The sequence below is a fragment of the Hemiscyllium ocellatum genome, chromosome 10 (assembly GCF_020745735.1).
Source record: "Hemiscyllium ocellatum isolate sHemOce1 chromosome 10, sHemOce1.pat.X.cur, whole genome shotgun sequence".
Classification (NCBI taxonomy): domain Eukaryota; kingdom Metazoa; phylum Chordata; class Chondrichthyes; order Orectolobiformes; family Hemiscylliidae; genus Hemiscyllium; species Hemiscyllium ocellatum.
In genome coordinates this window covers 113,776,201-113,792,446 of record NC_083410.1, presented here as the reverse complement: position 1 = coordinate 113,792,446, position 16,246 = coordinate 113,776,201, and the positions used below count along the sequence as shown (strand labels likewise).

The window sequence follows — 16,246 nt, the reverse complement described above, 5'->3', positions numbered from 1 at the left end:
GGAGAGACCATTTTAGTGCTGAGGCTGTTGGTGCCAGTAGAAAATTAACTCTTAGTACTTATCTGCTATGGATTGAATTCAATTGCATTTTGGGACTTTATGATGATATTGAGTAGCCATTATCGGTTATTAAATACAAACTCTGTAAAAGGTAATATTGATGAAGCCTTAACTTACTTGCTGTTCTTACAGACCACTCTACAGATTGCCCCACTGTCAATTCTAACGAATCAGATCTTATATTTTATTTGAATTTGAATCACAAACTTGAAAAGAAGGCATGTTTAATTCGAGACTAATTAATAATTTCAAATACAACCTTGCAGTAACATTTCAGCCTCAGGTACAGAATGATTCTGTGCTTAAGAATCTGCTCCCAGCTTAAAATTATTCTAAACCTGACATTGAAAAGATTCTGGATTAGAGTGGTGCTGGAAAAGCTCAGCAGTTCAGGCAGCATCTGAGGAGCAGTAAAATCAATGTTTCAGGCAAAAGCTCTTCATCAAGAATAAAGGCAGAGAGCCTAAAGGGTGGAGAGATAAGTGAGAGGAGGGTGGGGGTGGGGAGAAAGTAGCATAGAGTACAATAGGTGAGTAGAGGAGGGGATGAAGATGATAGGTCGGGGGGGAGGGGTGAGTGGATAGATGGAAAAGAAGATAGGCAGGTAGGACAAGTCACGGGGACAGTGCTGAGCTGGAAGTTTGGAACTAGGGTGAGGTGGGGGATGAGGAAATGAGGAAACTATTGAAGTCGACATTGATGCCCTGGGGTTGAAGAGTTCTGAGGCAGAAGATGAGGCGTTCTTCCTCCAGGCGTCTGGTGGTGAAGGAGGCCCAGGACCTCCGGGTCTTTGGCAGAGTGGGAGGAAGAGTTGAAATGTTGGGCGGGTGTCCCAGAGATGTTCCCTAAAGAGCTCTGGTAGGAGGCGTCCAGTCTCCCCAATGTAGAGGAGACCGCATCGGGAGCAACGGATACAATAAATGATATCGGTGGATGTGCAGGTAAAACTTTGATGGATGTGGAAGGCTCCTTTAGGGGCTTGGATGGACGTTAGGGAGGAGGTGTGGGCGCAAGTTTTGCAATATCTGCGATGGGAGGGGAAGGTGCCAGGATGGGAGGGTGGGTTATTGGGCGGCATGGACCTGACCAGATAGTCATGGATGGAACGGTCTTTGTGGAAGGCGGAAAGGGATGGAGAGGGAAATATATCCCTGGTGGTGGGGTCTTTTTGGAGGTGGCGGAAATGTCGGCGGATGATTTGGTTTATGCAAAGTTTGGTAGGGTGGAAGGTGAGCACCAGGGGCATTCTGCTCTTGTTACGGTTGGAGGGTTGGGGTCTTAAGGCAGAGGTGCGGGATGTGGACGAGATGCGTTGGAGGACATCTTTAACCATGTGGGAAAGGAAATTGCAGTCTCTAAAGAGGGAGGCCATCTGGTGTGTTCTGTGATGGAACTGGTCCTCCTGGGAGCAGATACAGTGGAGGCAGAGGAATTGGGAATACGGGATGGACACAATCTGTCGGGAAGCCATTTTATGGTCAAAAGTTTGCCCTCCTTGCTAAGAAACCATTTCATAAAACAATTGTGTCAGACATGTGAGCTGTGTAAGGTTACCTTATGGACTCTCCAATTAGCTCAGACTGGTATCTCTTTATGATAGCAGCTTATCTCGCTAGCAGGCTGGGTATGTTTATTCCACCTGATGAATGGCTTAGGGCCTGTAGGAGTGATTAATCAAGTGTACACAAACCTGTCAATTAACTTTTCTTCCTTACAAATTATTGTCTTTCACTGTTATCTGTCTAATTAAGAACATGCCATTTTGTTTTTCAAACTTTTATATAAAGAAAGCCACTTTGTATCAGTACATTGGAGTAGTCTGCTGGGGCACTTGAAGAGCTGTGTACCCATCTCTCCTAGGTTATTAGAACCTAGTTAGTTTAGCTTGTAGGTATCAGTATTATGTTGTAACAGTGATGCTATTGGTGAATAAAGGGGATAATTAAAATTAAACTCAAGTCTGTAAGAGGTTTATATTCCAGATTTCCAAAGAGTACGCTCTCCGAGACAGGCTTACAGGTCTGAGTCCACAAGGGATTCCCTGGGCCGTCTCAAATCTGTACTTTAACAGCGAGGGTGGATGGGATGATGGATGGGGACGTGACGGATGGGGAGGGGATGTAAGGAATGTCACAGCAGTGCAAGGCGCAGGGACCTGATGGAACTGTCCAGAATCAGGACCAAGTGTCAGAAAAAGCAATGAAAACCCGACAACGCTGGAGAAATTTAGAAAATGTGGCAGCATCTGCAGAGAGCGAACTCTCTGAAACACTCCCACTCACTCTCTGTTTCTCTCTCTCACACATACTTGTTTTATTGCAAAAATATACTTTATTCATAAAAAATCTTTATGTAAATACAGTTACTGAAGCATTTCTGTACAGTCGTTTCACGTGAAGGACAAAAAGAAATTTGCATTTGACATTTCCTGCAGTTCCAAGAAAATATCAAGGCATTTCTTACTTAAGGGCAGCAATATTTTAAATATATTTAGACTCTGAGAGGATCTGATAGCTGAACGTACTTTGTTAGAAAGACCTCAGACGGTGGTCTTTCCCCACTGCACTTTGGCAGCAGCTGCCCGAAGCTTTAGCGCATCCCTCAGTACATAGTCCTGACCTCAGAATGTGCCAGTTTGCAACACTCGGTTGAGGTCAACATCTTGGTGTGGAAAACCAACAGGTTTCAGACAGACCAAAGATTGTCTTTCACCAAGTTAATGGTCCTCCAGGCACAGTCAATATTTGTCTCAGTGTCCTTCCCATGGAACAAACCATATAGTCCCACGCCATGGTGCTGCTTGGGACGAACCTTGACCCTTCCTGAAGAAGGGCTCATGCCCGAAACATCGATTCTCTTTCTCCTTGGATGCTGCCTGACCTGCTGCGCTTTTCCAGCAACACATTTTCAGCTATGAACCTTGACCACTCCATCATTCTTTACAAACACATTCCAGCAGGAGATGTGTGACAGTTTCTAAACCCTCACAGATACTTCAAGAGCAGAGTGTGGTGATGTTGATCGACCGGGTGTACATGAAGGATCTCACATGGAATCCCCTTTTCAACACCAGCCGAGTGATATCTTGGTGCTTATTGGAAAGTTCTGGTGATGAAGCATTCTGCCAAATGACGTTGACAGTCTGCTCACTGAACAACCTGACAGGATCATCTTCACCTTCTCCCATTGGATCTTGAGGACATTACATTCTGACCACTTTCACAGTGTTTTTCCCTGCAAATTTCTCCAGAAGGGTCAGCTGACATGGAAGGTCCGATCAACACTCCTCCCCCTCGCAAGGTTTGTGAAGGAAACCCCATCCAGGAGAAAGATATAAATAGAAAGCAGGAGACAACAGCTTCGCTTCACTTGGAGGTCGCCACTGATGATGTTACCCAGCCAGGTAATGAAACATCTGGATATCAAACCTACAGCTCAGCGAGTAAACCCATGCAGCTATTCTAACTTCTGGAATAGATATTTTTCATATTTTTCAACCCTCACCAATACAGGTAGCCTGTTTAAAATGCTGAAGTTTGAAATAACTTCACAGCTTGACATTTGTACAAAAATCACCTGCCCAGCACAAGCAGCCCGTGGGAGTGGCAGAGTCAGAATCATTGGTGACCTTTAAGTGGAAATTGGATAGATACATGGATGGGTGCTTAATCTAGGATAGATGTTTGGCACAACATCGTGGGCCGAAGGGCCTGTTCTGTGCTGTATTGTTCTATGTTCTACTCCCCTTCATAGCCACCACCACCACCCCCACCCCCCTCCCACCCCGCCCCTCCCCCACCACCCCCTCACACCCCGCCCCTCCCCCACACCCTCAAACCCCGCCCACCCCCTGTCCCACCGCCCGATGCTTCTGACCAATCAGGAGGTAGTGACGTTTGCGGGTCATGAGGTCAATGGCGGCCTCCGGGCCTGACGCCAATCTGAAGCCTCGGACTTGATTTGCGATCCCGCCCGCGCCCTACCTCCCGCAACAGGGCGGTTTCTGATCGGGCCCAGGTTGTGGAGATGGCCAAGCGGATGAAGACCGAATACATGAAGCAATTCCGGGGGCCGAGCTGGGAGGTTTACGGCAGTTGTTACTCGGCGCTGCTGGAGTATCGCGGCATGAGGCGACTCCTCGAACAGGCCCATGTTCCCTGGATCTGGGACTCGGCCTCAGGATCCAGCTCCGGCTCCTCCACACCCACTGAGCCGCTGCCCGAGGACTCTCCCCAGACTCACGGCCAGGGAACGGCGGCTGAGCCACCGGCCGCGGCGACAGGTAAACGGTCGGGGGTTCGGGGGGGGGGGGGGGGGGTTCGGGGGGGGGGGGGTCCGGGGGTCCGGGGGGGGGGGTCCGGGGGTTCGGGGGGGGGGGGTCCGGGGGGTTCGGGGGTTCGGGGGGGGGGGGGGGTCCGGGGGTTCGGGGGGGGGGGGGGGGTCCGGGGGTTCGGGGGTTCGGGGGGGGGGGGGGGGGGGGGGGTCCGGGGGTTCGGGGGGGGGGGGGGGGGGGGGGTTCGGGGGTTCGGGGATGGGCGGGCGGAGAAGAGCGGGGTCCCTGAGCCGCTGTTTGATTTCTGGTTAAACAGAGACTGAATGTCTTCCTGAAGCCGGTGAAAAGGGTAAAGACGAAGAGCCGACAGCGGATGAACGGCGCCTCCGGCCTGAGGATTGTCGCCGAGTGTCAGCAAAAACCCCTCGGTCCGCGGCAGCACTCGGTGCCCCGAAGGAAACTAAGGCTCCGTTTGCGATGTTTGGCTGGGCTGAGAGAGATGCTGAGGTTGGCTGTAAGAAGACACACAACGTCAGCGCGTCTGCTTTAAAAGGACAGGTACAAAGATTGGATTAATATCCAGAGAAAATACTGCAGACATTCCTAGAGAATGGGAGCTCCCATTTAAAAAGGATGCATTTTCAACTTCTGATTATCAGCGCAACCCTCCTGTTCCAGGGAGCAGTGGGTGCTGCATCACTAGGTATTGTTGGCTGAGACAATGATGAGCTGCCTTTTTCAACCACTGGAGTCAGTAGGTTGTAAGGACATCCAAAGTGCTACAGAGGAGTCTAGGTTTAATGGGGTGCGAACTGAAAAGTGAATTTGTTTGGATGGATGCAGGGAAGGCATAAAAGAGGTGATGATATGTTAAATAGCAGAGGAAAGCGTTAGATTACAGGAAGGTGCAGATGGGCAGATATTCCCATTCTGTTCTCTGTTTTAACAGTGGCACATGGAATTTGAATATTCTAATAACTCTGAAAAATGTGAGGAGATGCATTTTTAGAGGACAAACAAGGCAAGATGGGACACATTGAATGGTAAGATGCTTGGAAGTTCAGAGGAACCTTTGTGTCTTGTTCACATAACATTTGATAGATACGGAGGAGATTTTCTCTTTCATATAGGGGGTCAGTGACCTAGGATACAGTTTTACAGGAAAGAGCAGGAGTTTGAGGGGGGATATGAAGAAAATCTGTTGGGTATCTGGAACTCTTTGCCTAAAGGGTGGTGGGAGCCGTAACCCTCAAGACACAAGAAATACCCATAGCAGAAAGGCGCAGGCAGGGTGATGGAAAATGGGATTAGAGTTAATGGATGTTTGATCACTGATGTGGGAATGTTGGACTGAAGTGCCTTTTACTATGCTGTAAAAGTCTTTGACACTAGATCCAGCTTTTGTTTATTTTTTTTAGAGGGGGTGTAAATGAGACTAAGAGTAGCCTTGCCAACAACTACCGTGTGAGCAAATGAGGACAAAGGTTATAATTGGAAAGATATTTAAGCTAAATTGTAAACAACATGCATAAAAGGTCTTGGCTAATATTTATTAAACCGTTATCCTTGTAAACAATGCAGTCTTTTTCCAAAGTGAACTTTCTCTTTCTGACAGATTTATGAATCTGCAGTACGTGCTCATCACAGGCGTCAGGTACAGAAAGCCATGTGTACACCTCATAGACGACCCAGTGGTAAAGTGACATCGACCACCCACTTTCGTGCCGGGCAGTGTAAATCCACTTTAGAACATAAATCACTTTCTGATCACTTGCAAGTTCGGGTGTTGAAGCCTACTGGAGCAGAAGACCCTTGGCTGTCTGAATATATGAGATGTTATTCATCACGGTCACTCTGAGCCTTAGCAGCTTCCTGTTGGTAGAGCATGGGCCAATAGAATAGTTTATTTATTCTGGTCTGTTTTGGGCTCAGTACTGGGCCCTAATTGGAGTGTGTATTATGAGAGCTGATTCATGGATAACACATAATTAGCAAACACTGGAATTGTTTTGCTGATTTGTAGAAAAGTTTCAGTGATAGTATTGGTGCATTGTCTTCAAATCACAACACATAACATTGACAGGACCACAGAATCCCATTTTAAAATTGGGACATTTATTTCCTTGTGCTACAATTATTTTCCAAATTGATAATTATTGACTGTTCTGATTACTGTCAATTATGCAATACTATTGAGAGTTTCATTAGTATGTAAATGGTAGATTGCACATGAATTTTTGTGAGCTCAGTATTATTTTGCACAAATTGCTTCATTGCACTGGTAACCTTTAACTGTAGTTTTGTCATAATAGTATGCACTATTGTATAATGAGTGCACATTTTGTAAAGTTCATTGGACTCTTTTCTATAGCGGTTCATATTTGTAACCTTTTTACACTTTTAGGGTTCCCTCTTGTCATTGTAGATAATCTGGTCATGATCACATTGCTCTTTTGTACATTACAACAGTGACTGCTTGTCAAAAGTACCTAATTAATTTGTAAAGCACTTTGGACAGTAGGAGGTCTGTTAAACGTGCTGTAAATAGAAGGCATTGCTTCTTATGATGTGTACCTGCTCAATAAATACATTCATATGTGATTGTACTCCTTTTTGTTTTCAGGCAATGACTTTTCTTTTATGCAAATAATCTGCCTTGTGAGGTGATCATAGCATGATTGGAGATTTCCACACAGTGCTTTTCCCTGGCAGGGGACAGGTAGCAACAGCAAGTTAAAAACATAGAAAGTAGGAGCAGAAGTAAATCACTTGGCCCTTCAAGCCTTCATTCATTAAGATCATGGCTGATCATCCAACTCAATAGTCTGTCCTTGGCCTATATACTTTGATCTCCTTAACCTCAAGGGCTAATCAAACTCCTTCTTGAAATCAGATAATACTTTGGACTCGACTACTTTCTGTAGTAGTGAGTTCCATAGGCTCTCCTCATCTCAGTCCTAAATAGCTTTTGTTGCACCCTTAGTTTGAGACCCCTATGGTTTGGACTTGCCTGTCACCAGGAATGATTTTCCTGGGTCTACCCTGTCTAGTCCATTATATCCTTTCTGTGGTGTGGTGTCCAGATTGGCTCTCAGAAACAGATGTAGGTGTTAAGCTCCTCAAGCCTGTTCCACCAATCAATGAGATCGTGGCTGATCTGTAGCTTAACAAAAGTGAAGGACAGCTGAGGAACTGGCCCTCCAAACTTGTCCTGATCATCATGCCCTAACTAAAATAAGAAAGCTTCTACCTTTATTCAGTCCATATCCTGTTCTTCCCTCCCTATTCCCGTAACCATCCAAATGCCTCTTAAATGTCACCTCCTCTTCTGGTAGTGCGTTCCAGACTCCTACCATTCTGTGTGACAACCTCCCGCACACATCTCCCTTAAACTTGGCCGCTCTCACTTTGAACCTGTCTCCTTGTAATTGAAACTTCAGCCCAAGGGAAGAAACCCTCTGACTATCCATCCTGTCTATGCCTCTCACTGTTGTAGACCTCGATCAGGTCTCCTCTCAGCCGCGGACTTTCCAGTGAAAACAATCCTGGCCTTGTTAACCTTTCCTCATTGCCAATGCTCTCGAGTCTGGATGGTGAACCTTCTCTGCACACTCTCCAAAGGGAAATGCTCAGGATCAGAAAACAACTTCTGCTCGGTATTATTGTCCAATATCTCGAAGGACTCTACATTCATTGGGAGACCCTGACAGACGGTCACTACCTGGAGGATTAGCTCCCGCCCCCGGATCGAATATTCTCGCAGTCTGTTCCTGGGGGAATCTTTAGGAAGACGGATAAATTCCCGGAAGTGACGCAAAATGTAGGCGTTGGGCCTAGCAATGGCGTCAGATGGTGAAGCCTCGGCTCCAGTTGAGTTGGGTTTCGTGGAGCCGGCGCCCGCGGTCCGGCTGCTGAGCTCGCAATTCCCCAGTAAAGTGGGCGGGCGGCCGGCGTGGCTGAGCCGGCAACTCCCGGAGCCCGAGCGGTTGCGGTGCGGCGGCTGCGCGCGGCCGATGATCTTCCTTCTGCAGGTGTACGCGCCGCGGGGCCGCGCCTTCCACCGCACGCTCCTCGTCTTCTGCTGCGCGCACTCGCCCTGTCCGCGCCGCCGCTTCGCTGTTTTCCGGAGCCAGCTTGGCCGCATCAATGAGTTTTACTCGCCCGAGCCCCAGCCCGAGCCCGAGGCTGAGCCGCCGCCGGGGCCGGGGCCGGGGCCGGGCCGGGCCGGGGCCGGGGCCTGGCCTCCGCCTCTGCCGCGTCTGCGGAGCCTCGGGACCCAAGAGCTGCTCCCGCTGCCGCTGGGCCCATTACTGCGGGAAGGAGCATCAAAGCCTGGATTGGAAAGCGGGACATCGAGAGGCCTGTGGCCAGGCGCTGGGTGAGTAACTAGCGGCAAACTGTTGTAAACCTCTAACTAGCTGCTAACTAGTTACTAGGAGTAAAGCGGTAATTATTAGTAAACTCGTAACTAACTGGAGACAGAACCAGGTTGTGTTGAAGAGGAAGGAGTTGAAATACTAAATGGGACAGAATTCTTAAAGTGATATTAAAAAGGCAACTGATGAATCATTGACCTGGGTTTGTCCGCAGATACTAACAGATATACTAACAGATATACTAACAGATATACTAACAGATATACTAACAGGTACTAACAGATATACTAACAGGTACTAACAGATATACTAACAGGTACTAACCAGCTACACCAGAGAATCGCAAATACCACAAAACTGCTGTAAAAAAAAACAGGTGCAAGGCCAAGCCCAGCAACTACAAGTCAGTCAGTTTAACATCAGCAATGGGGAAGCTCGATAGAAACAATAATCCAGGACAATTAATCCACACTTAGACCATAAAACATGGGCTGAATGGCCTAATTTCTGCTCCTATCGAAGCTGCTCTGCCATTTAGTCATAGCTCATAAAGCTAACAATCACACATGTTAAATAAGTCCAACAGGTTTAATTGGAAGCACTAGCTTTCGGAGCGCCGCTCCTTCAGGTGGTTGTGGAGGACACAAGTGTAAGGCACAGAATTTATAGCAAAAATTTACAGTGTGATGTAACTGAAATTGTACATTGAAAAATAACTGGATTGTCTGTTGAATCTTTCATCTGTTCGAATACCATGATAGTTTCACTTTTTTCATGTGTAAATCACAAAGTTGCATTCTCAGGTTAACTGTAACAATTGGTGTTAGCCAGACAATATGTTGAAGGTGTTAGCCCCCTATGTTCTCTGTCTGTGCCATGATGTTTAGATTGATTCTAATCTAAAAAGTGAGATAAGAGGTTAACATGAATTCATGCAGTTTTTGAGCAAAGTACAATGTAACTCTGCAAGTACAAATTCACCCTACAAATGTATATGTATATGTGTGCATGTGGATCTTTGTGTATAGTGTGCTTCCAATTAAACCTGTTGGACTATAACCTGGTGTTGTGTGATTTTTAACTTTGTACACCCCAGTCCAACACTGGCATCTCCAAATCATAGCTGATAAATTTCTCAACCCCATTCTCCCCCTTACCCTCATACTCAAGAACCTATTTCCATCTTAAATATACTCAATGACCTTGCCTCCACAGCCTCTGTGGCAATGAATTCCATAAATTCATTACTCTGTTTGGCTGAAGTAGTTCCTCCTTATCTTCTTTCTAAAAGGTCTTCCCTTTACTCTCAGGCTGTGCCGTTAGGCCCTAGTCTCTCCTACCAATGGAAACATCTTCCCAACATCCACTCTGTCCAGGCCATTCTGTATCCTGTCTGTTTCAATTATATCCCCCTTATCCTTCTAAACTACGTCAATTATAAATCCAGAGTCCTCAAACATTATTCATATTGTTGTGGTTCTAATCGCTGAGCTGGGAATTTGTGTTGCAGACGTTTCGTCCCCTGTCTAGGTGACATCCTCAGTGCTTGGGAGCCTCTTGTGAAGCGCTTCTGTGATCTTTCCTCCGGCATTTGTAGTGGGTTTGAATCTGCCGCTTCCGGTTGTCAGTTTCAGCTGTCCGCTGCAGTGGCCGGTATATTGGGTCCAGGTCGATGTGCTTATTGATTGAATCTGTGGATGAATGCCATGCCTCTAGGAATTCCCTGGCTGTTCTGTTTGGCTTGTCCTATAATAGTAGTGTTGTCCCAGTCGAATTCATGTTACTTGTCATCTGCGTGTGAGCCTACTAAGGATAGCTGGTCGTGTTGTTTCGTGGCTAGTTGGTGTTCATGGATGCGGATCGTTAGCTGTCTTCCTGTTTGTCCTTTGTAGTGTTTTGTGCAGTCCTCATCATTTTGAGCATAAGCTTTTCATCAAGAGTGTCTGATGAAGAGCTTATGCTCGAAACGTTGACTCTCCTTCTCCTTTAGGTGCTGCCTGACCAACTGTGCTTTTCCAGTACCACACGTTTTGACACAGGCACATTTTCTCAGATTTTGTCTTGTCCCATTACCCCTGCTTTTGACCCTGGATAACTAACTCTTCTGTCATTCAATCTCTCCTGCCCTCTAGCCCATTACAGGGCAGCTAAGATTGTTTTTATCTTGCCTCGCCCACCTCTTGCTTAAAACCTCTTGCATTTCGAGCTTTTCCCAGTTCTGATAGAAAGTCACAGACCAGAAATGACAACTGTTTCCAGCATTTTCAGTTTTTAAAGTAACTATGTTAGGTTTTTCTTGGGGTAACAGAAGGCTGTCATGACCAATTTGAGAAGATGTGCTGACACTTGACCTGATCTACTCCCAGGGTTGTCACAGAAGTTAAAGATTTAATCAAATTACTTAGTCTCCAATTCTCCTGCCTGATGATTTCCGGTTAGCAAAAAAACACTGACCAGGTTTATGCATTTAACAAGAAATTACAATGTATTAAAAACAAATCATGTCTATTCACAGGCAAACAATGAATTATCAACTTATAACTAACTTGAACTCTACCTCCCTTTCAACATTGACACATGCAGACTGACAGACTAAAAGTGTAGATGTTATGATTGGAGAAAAAAAATGCAGTAGTCCACAGGATTAAAGTGATGTACTTTTGCTACTTCAGATCTTTATTTCAGATTTCCTCAATCTGAAGAATCAAGCTATATCTGGGAAATCTGCTTTTTTTGAACATATTTGAACATATGCCTGTGAAGCCAATGAATCCAGTATTCTCCTCCATCACCACGTAGATATGACTCTCAATGTGTTCCAGCAAGTTCAACATCTCTTTTCTCAGTTTTCTTGGTCCAAAGCAGCATACATTTCCTAATTTTGTCCACAATCCAAAAATAGAAAAATAAAAATATATGATCTTGACAAGGGTGATAAGACTAAATCTGTTCATACATTGTACAAAGATTTATAAAAACTCCCCCAAATTTGTGCTGTGTTCATTATATCCTGCTCTGTTAGCACTCTGGGTCTCTGAGCTTCTAGACCATTTTCACAACTCACTGAGCTAGCATTTCTAAATTATGGTGAGAGGCCAGCAGTGATAGGAGTCAACAACAGAGGACTGTACAGATGTATGCAAACAAATTCTGAGTTACCTGTATCAGTACCCAGATGTTCATTTCCTCCATTCCAGGAGATTCTTCTGTGAAAGCAAGGGAGTGGGGAATCCGAGATTCCTCCCTGAGGAGGACCAACATTATCCAACCAGAGGCTGTGGCCAATTCCTTGGGTAGTGGTGATGAGTGTTTATTCCTTTACAGGTAAAGCAGGTAGTTTGTCTTCCCTCAACATCCTTTTCCCAGAGTTTGAACTGGTGATGGAACTTGAGGACTCTGAGGACCAGGAGCGAGAAAATGTGACATGTGGAGAGCCACTGGTGGCAGCAGGCCATGGTAAGTAAAAGTTGTATTAGCAATTAAAACTTTAACAATTGTCTGTACTCTCCTTTGGGATCCTGTCAAGTTAAAGTTAAAAATCACATAACACCTGGTTATAGTCCCAACAGGTTTATTTGGAATCAGTAGCTTTCGGAGCACTGTTCTTTCAGGTAGTTGTGGAGTATAAGATCTTAAGACACAGACTTTATAGCAAACGTTTACAGTGTGATGCAACTGAAATCATATATTGAAAAAGATCTGGATTGTTTAAGTCTCTCATCTTTTAGAATGACTATGTTGGTTTCAGTTCTTTCATATGTAAATTCCAGAGCTTTCTTTGTAGAGTTACATTCTCAAGTGAACTTTAACAATAGTTGTCATGTCAGCTCAGATAATGCGTTGAAAGTGTGAGGCTGTCTGTGCCCCAATGTTCAGACTTATTCAATTTCTGAAAAAAAGGGATTTACAGAGTCTTTTTGTAGTTTTTGAGCAAAATAACATAATTCTCCAAGTACAAATTCACCCCACACACTTATATGTGTGTTCAACTAGATAAAAAATCTCAGGCAAAGCATTTAAAATCAAATATGGCTTTAAACTAGAAAAGTAAGAGATCAGGGCTGGTTTGTGTTGGTAACTTTTTATTGTTTTGTAGCTCAAAGTCTAATTTCCAATATTAAATGACTAGTTACTGATAGCCATCACTAGAAAACAACAGCAATTATGGCATAGATGTATTGTTTATAATTTGTTCTTGCCTGATACAAGTTTTGTTTAAATTCTAACTCTCGATTAAAATGTAATGATAAATAAAATATTCTAAACTGTTTGAGACCTGAAAGATGCAGGAAGGGGACAAATGAGTAAAGAATTAAAATATTTCTCTCAAACTTTAGAACGTGCGCAGGTTTATATCCAAATTCTGGGCGATAAGTAATTCAGCTGGAGAGTATTTTCACTTGTTTTGAGTTTTGTTTCAGTCTTTGAATAGCAGTGACCCCGAACACTTAGCTAGGGAAGTAGGATAGAGGATTGATGAGTTCTGGTAATAACTTATGTCTCTACTGTTTTGAGATTGTGTGACTGAGGGCCTTGACCACGAGGAGTTGGAGGCCATGGCAAAACATGAGTCAAAGGAAGACCGCATCTTTGCAAAGTTTAAGAGGAGGATAGCACTTGCGCCTGATCAGGTACATATGTCCTGTACTGTTTTCTTTGTTGTGGTTCTGTTCGCCGAGCTGGAAGTTTTTGCTGCAAACGTTTCGTTCCCTGGCTAGGGAACATCATCAGTGCTATTGGAGCCTCCTGTGAAGCGCTGCTTTGATGTTTCTTCCGGTATTTATAGTGGTTTGTTCTTGCCGCTTCTGGGTGTCAGTTTCAGCTGTAGTAGTTTGTATGTGGGGTCCATCAACAGACACATCGACCTGGACCCCACATACAAACTACTACAGCTGAAACTGACACCCGGAAGCGGCAAGAACAAACCACTATAAATACCGGAAGAAACATCAAAGCAGCGCTTCACAGGAGGCTCCAATAGCACTGATGATGTTCCCTAGCCAGGGAACGAAACGTTTGCAGCAAAAACTTCCAGCTCGGCGAACAGAACCACAACAACGGATACCCGAGCTACAAATCTTCAACCAGACTTTAAACTGTTTTCTTTCCTCTTGAGTTTGGTTACAATACAGAGCAGTAATCTGTTACACAGACCTGAGGCACAGTAGTTTTATCAGTTACCAAATATGCACCGCGTGCTTGACACTGCAGGGGTTCAGTTCATTTTTGAGTACGAGATTAGTCATATCTGAGCTATAGTTTTTGCTATTTTCCTTTTGCTATTTTCTTTGAGTGTCAAAGTGGAGGAATTTCAATAAAAATAATTTGGTGCAAAAAACATTTCAGCCCATCATGCCTGCAGTGGCTGTTTGAAAGAAAGACTCCCCCATTTGGTGCTGATGTAGGAAGTAGAATACTTTATGGTAAGGTGAGTTTGAATTTCATGATCCTATTTGAGTTTAGAAATGTTCAACAGCCCAAGGGTAATGAATTTGATTTCACTTGAAACAACAAGGTGGAACTTTGTTGAAGCACAGAATGCACATCTCTATTGTTCCTTGTTATAGGTGTTGCGTTACTGCAGAGGAGGAAGCCCATTGTGGGTGTCTGAGGAGAATGTTCCTTCCGATGTAGATATCCCCAGCTGTGCATGTGGGGCTAAACGTGAATTTGAATTTCAGGTATGAATTATTCTGTTGAACTTATGCAGAATTCTGTCCAGTGATCCTAAAAAGTACATCATAATGAGTTTAGTGGCCATTCCAAGTAGTATTGGATAACTGATTGCTGTGATTATTGGTAGTTTTCTAAGATGGTGCTTTGACACACATCTAAGTTCATTGCGATCACCTCTTATTCTTTCAATCTTATCCTGTTTTGTTGAATCTGTCCTCACAGGACAGTCCGTTTATCCCAGGAATCAGTTATATTGTCTAAGGTGAGCTCATGTATTGTTGGGTAAGGAGACTAAAACTGCGCCATCTGTAAGGTGTAGCTGCAGCTAGCCATCTTTACTGCACATTCCCTAACGATAAAGACTAACATATCATTTGATTTCCTAATGGCTTGTTGTACTTGAGACAGGGCTAAGTTTTATAGCAATAAGAACTTGTGCAATGTGTGAAGTGAACATTAGCCACTAAATTTTCACTCACAATTTTCAGGTAATGCCACAGCTTCTGAACCATCTTAAAATGGACAGTTTTGGAGAGAGTTTGGACTGGGGAACACTTGTTGTTTATACCTGTGAACAAAACTGTGACCACGGCAACGAATACAGTGCAGAATTTATCTGGAAACAGGATTTTTCTGCGGATCACCTGTAATTGTTCACTGCATCTCTATCAGCTTCTCTTTTAATTAAGATATTTGCTAAAAAATGTAAGGTACTATACAGATAATAAATCAGTAATTTTATCCCCTCTCCATTGTCTGTGATTTAGGCAAAAAAGATATTACAGGTTCAGCAACTAATTTATCTCTACTGGCCTGCAGAGGGTGGAGGGGGAAAGCTGGTTCTTCCATGTGTGCTGAGCGAAAGATCAGAATATTGGGAAATAGAAAGGTCAATTACTGAAAAAATACACTTTGTCAAAGCTTTTTGCTTTGCCCTTGTCAAGATAATTCACATGTTTAGTTTGATATAGCTTTTATGTTAAATGTTTCCCTGGTATTTTGTCTAAGTTCTCAGAACAGGTTTCATTATACCCTCCCTGCTCCTATATTCACTGCCTTGACTAATTAATCCAATTATCCTATATTCCTCCTCAACCATCTTATCCACCTGTCCTATTGCCTTAAAGGATTTGTTGATATGAACACAAAGGTTTTCTCTGTGCTTCCTGGAGTCCTGCCATTCTCCCTTGTTAGAATTACAGAATTGCTACAGTGCAGAGACACGCTATTCAGCTGATCAAATCTGTACTGATTCTGCAAAGAGCATCTCACTCAGACCCACCCCAACCCCATAACCATGTAAAAAAATCTCATGGCAGGGTTAACTAGCAAACCTGTACATCTCAGGACTCTGGAGCAATTTTTTTGTGTGGTCAATCCATTAACCTACATTTCTTTGGACTGAGACTAGAGAACACTATTTATCTCTGAAAAATTCACAGAAACATGAAGTTCTTCTGGCAAAATCACGCTGCAAACCCCATGGACCAGGGCTTCAAACTGCTTTCCCAGTTTTTTTTCCCTCCACCGATAATTTATTTTTTGATCTGTGGGGAGAGGGCTTTAAAAACTGTTTACAATTTTAACTAGTAGAGTTATTGAGTTTTGAGAAGATTTGCAGCTCAGGTTGAGGTTCTGGATGTAGGTTTGCTCACTGAGCTGGAAGATTAGGTAACATCTTCAGTGAGCCTCTGCATAAAGCACTGGTGGTGTAAGCCCACTTTCTATTTATATATTTGGGTTTTCTTGAGTGTGTGTCACTTCCTGTTTTTTCTTAGTGGGGTGGTAAATTGAAACCAAGTCAATGTATTTGTTGATAGAGTTCCAGCTGGAAGGCTATGCTTCTAGAAATTCTTATATG

At 44.2% G+C, this 16,246-nt stretch overlaps 2 protein-coding genes across 2 annotated transcripts; both read left to right on the top strand.

Annotated features, from left to right (window-relative positions):
• Window positions 1-3,946: 3,946 nt before the first annotated feature.
• Window positions 3,947-6,939, top strand: LOC132819920 (centriole, cilia and spindle-associated protein-like). The gene is made up of 3 exons (XM_060831892.1): window positions 3,947-4,342; window positions 4,650-4,891; window positions 5,949-6,939. The coding sequence occupies exons 1-3, from the start codon at window positions 4,087-4,089 to the stop codon at window positions 6,189-6,191; spliced, it is 741 nt and encodes a 246-aa protein (XP_060687875.1). The 5' UTR covers window positions 3,947-4,086; the 3' UTR covers window positions 6,192-6,939.
• A 1,192-nt stretch (window positions 6,940-8,131) lies between these two features.
• pdcd2 (programmed cell death 2) lies at window positions 8,132-15,126 on the top strand. Its single transcript, XM_060831891.1, is given in 6 exon segments — window positions 8,132-8,571; window positions 8,573-8,711; window positions 12,034-12,165; window positions 13,225-13,340; window positions 14,277-14,390; window positions 14,874-15,126. Coding segments are annotated over 6 exon segments (1,062 nt in total). The 5' UTR covers window positions 8,132-8,172; the 3' UTR covers window positions 15,036-15,126.
• Window positions 15,127-16,246: the final 1,120 nt, after the last annotated feature.

What these genes read in the sequence shown, in the direction of transcription:
- LOC132819920 (XM_060831892.1), top strand. Translation starts at nt 4,087, where the DNA reads ATGGCCAAGCGGATGAAGACCGAATACATGAAGCAATTCCGGGGGCCG. An exon ending in GCCACCGGCCGCGGCGACAG is followed by an intron (nt 4,343 to 4,649) that starts GTAAACGGTCGG and finishes CTGGTTAAACAG; the next exon opens with AGACTGAATGTCTTCCTGAA. An exon ending in CGTCTGCTTTAAAAGGACAG is followed by an intron (nt 4,892 to 5,948) that starts GTACAAAGATTG and finishes TCTTTCTGACAG; the next exon opens with ATTTATGAATCTGCAGTACG.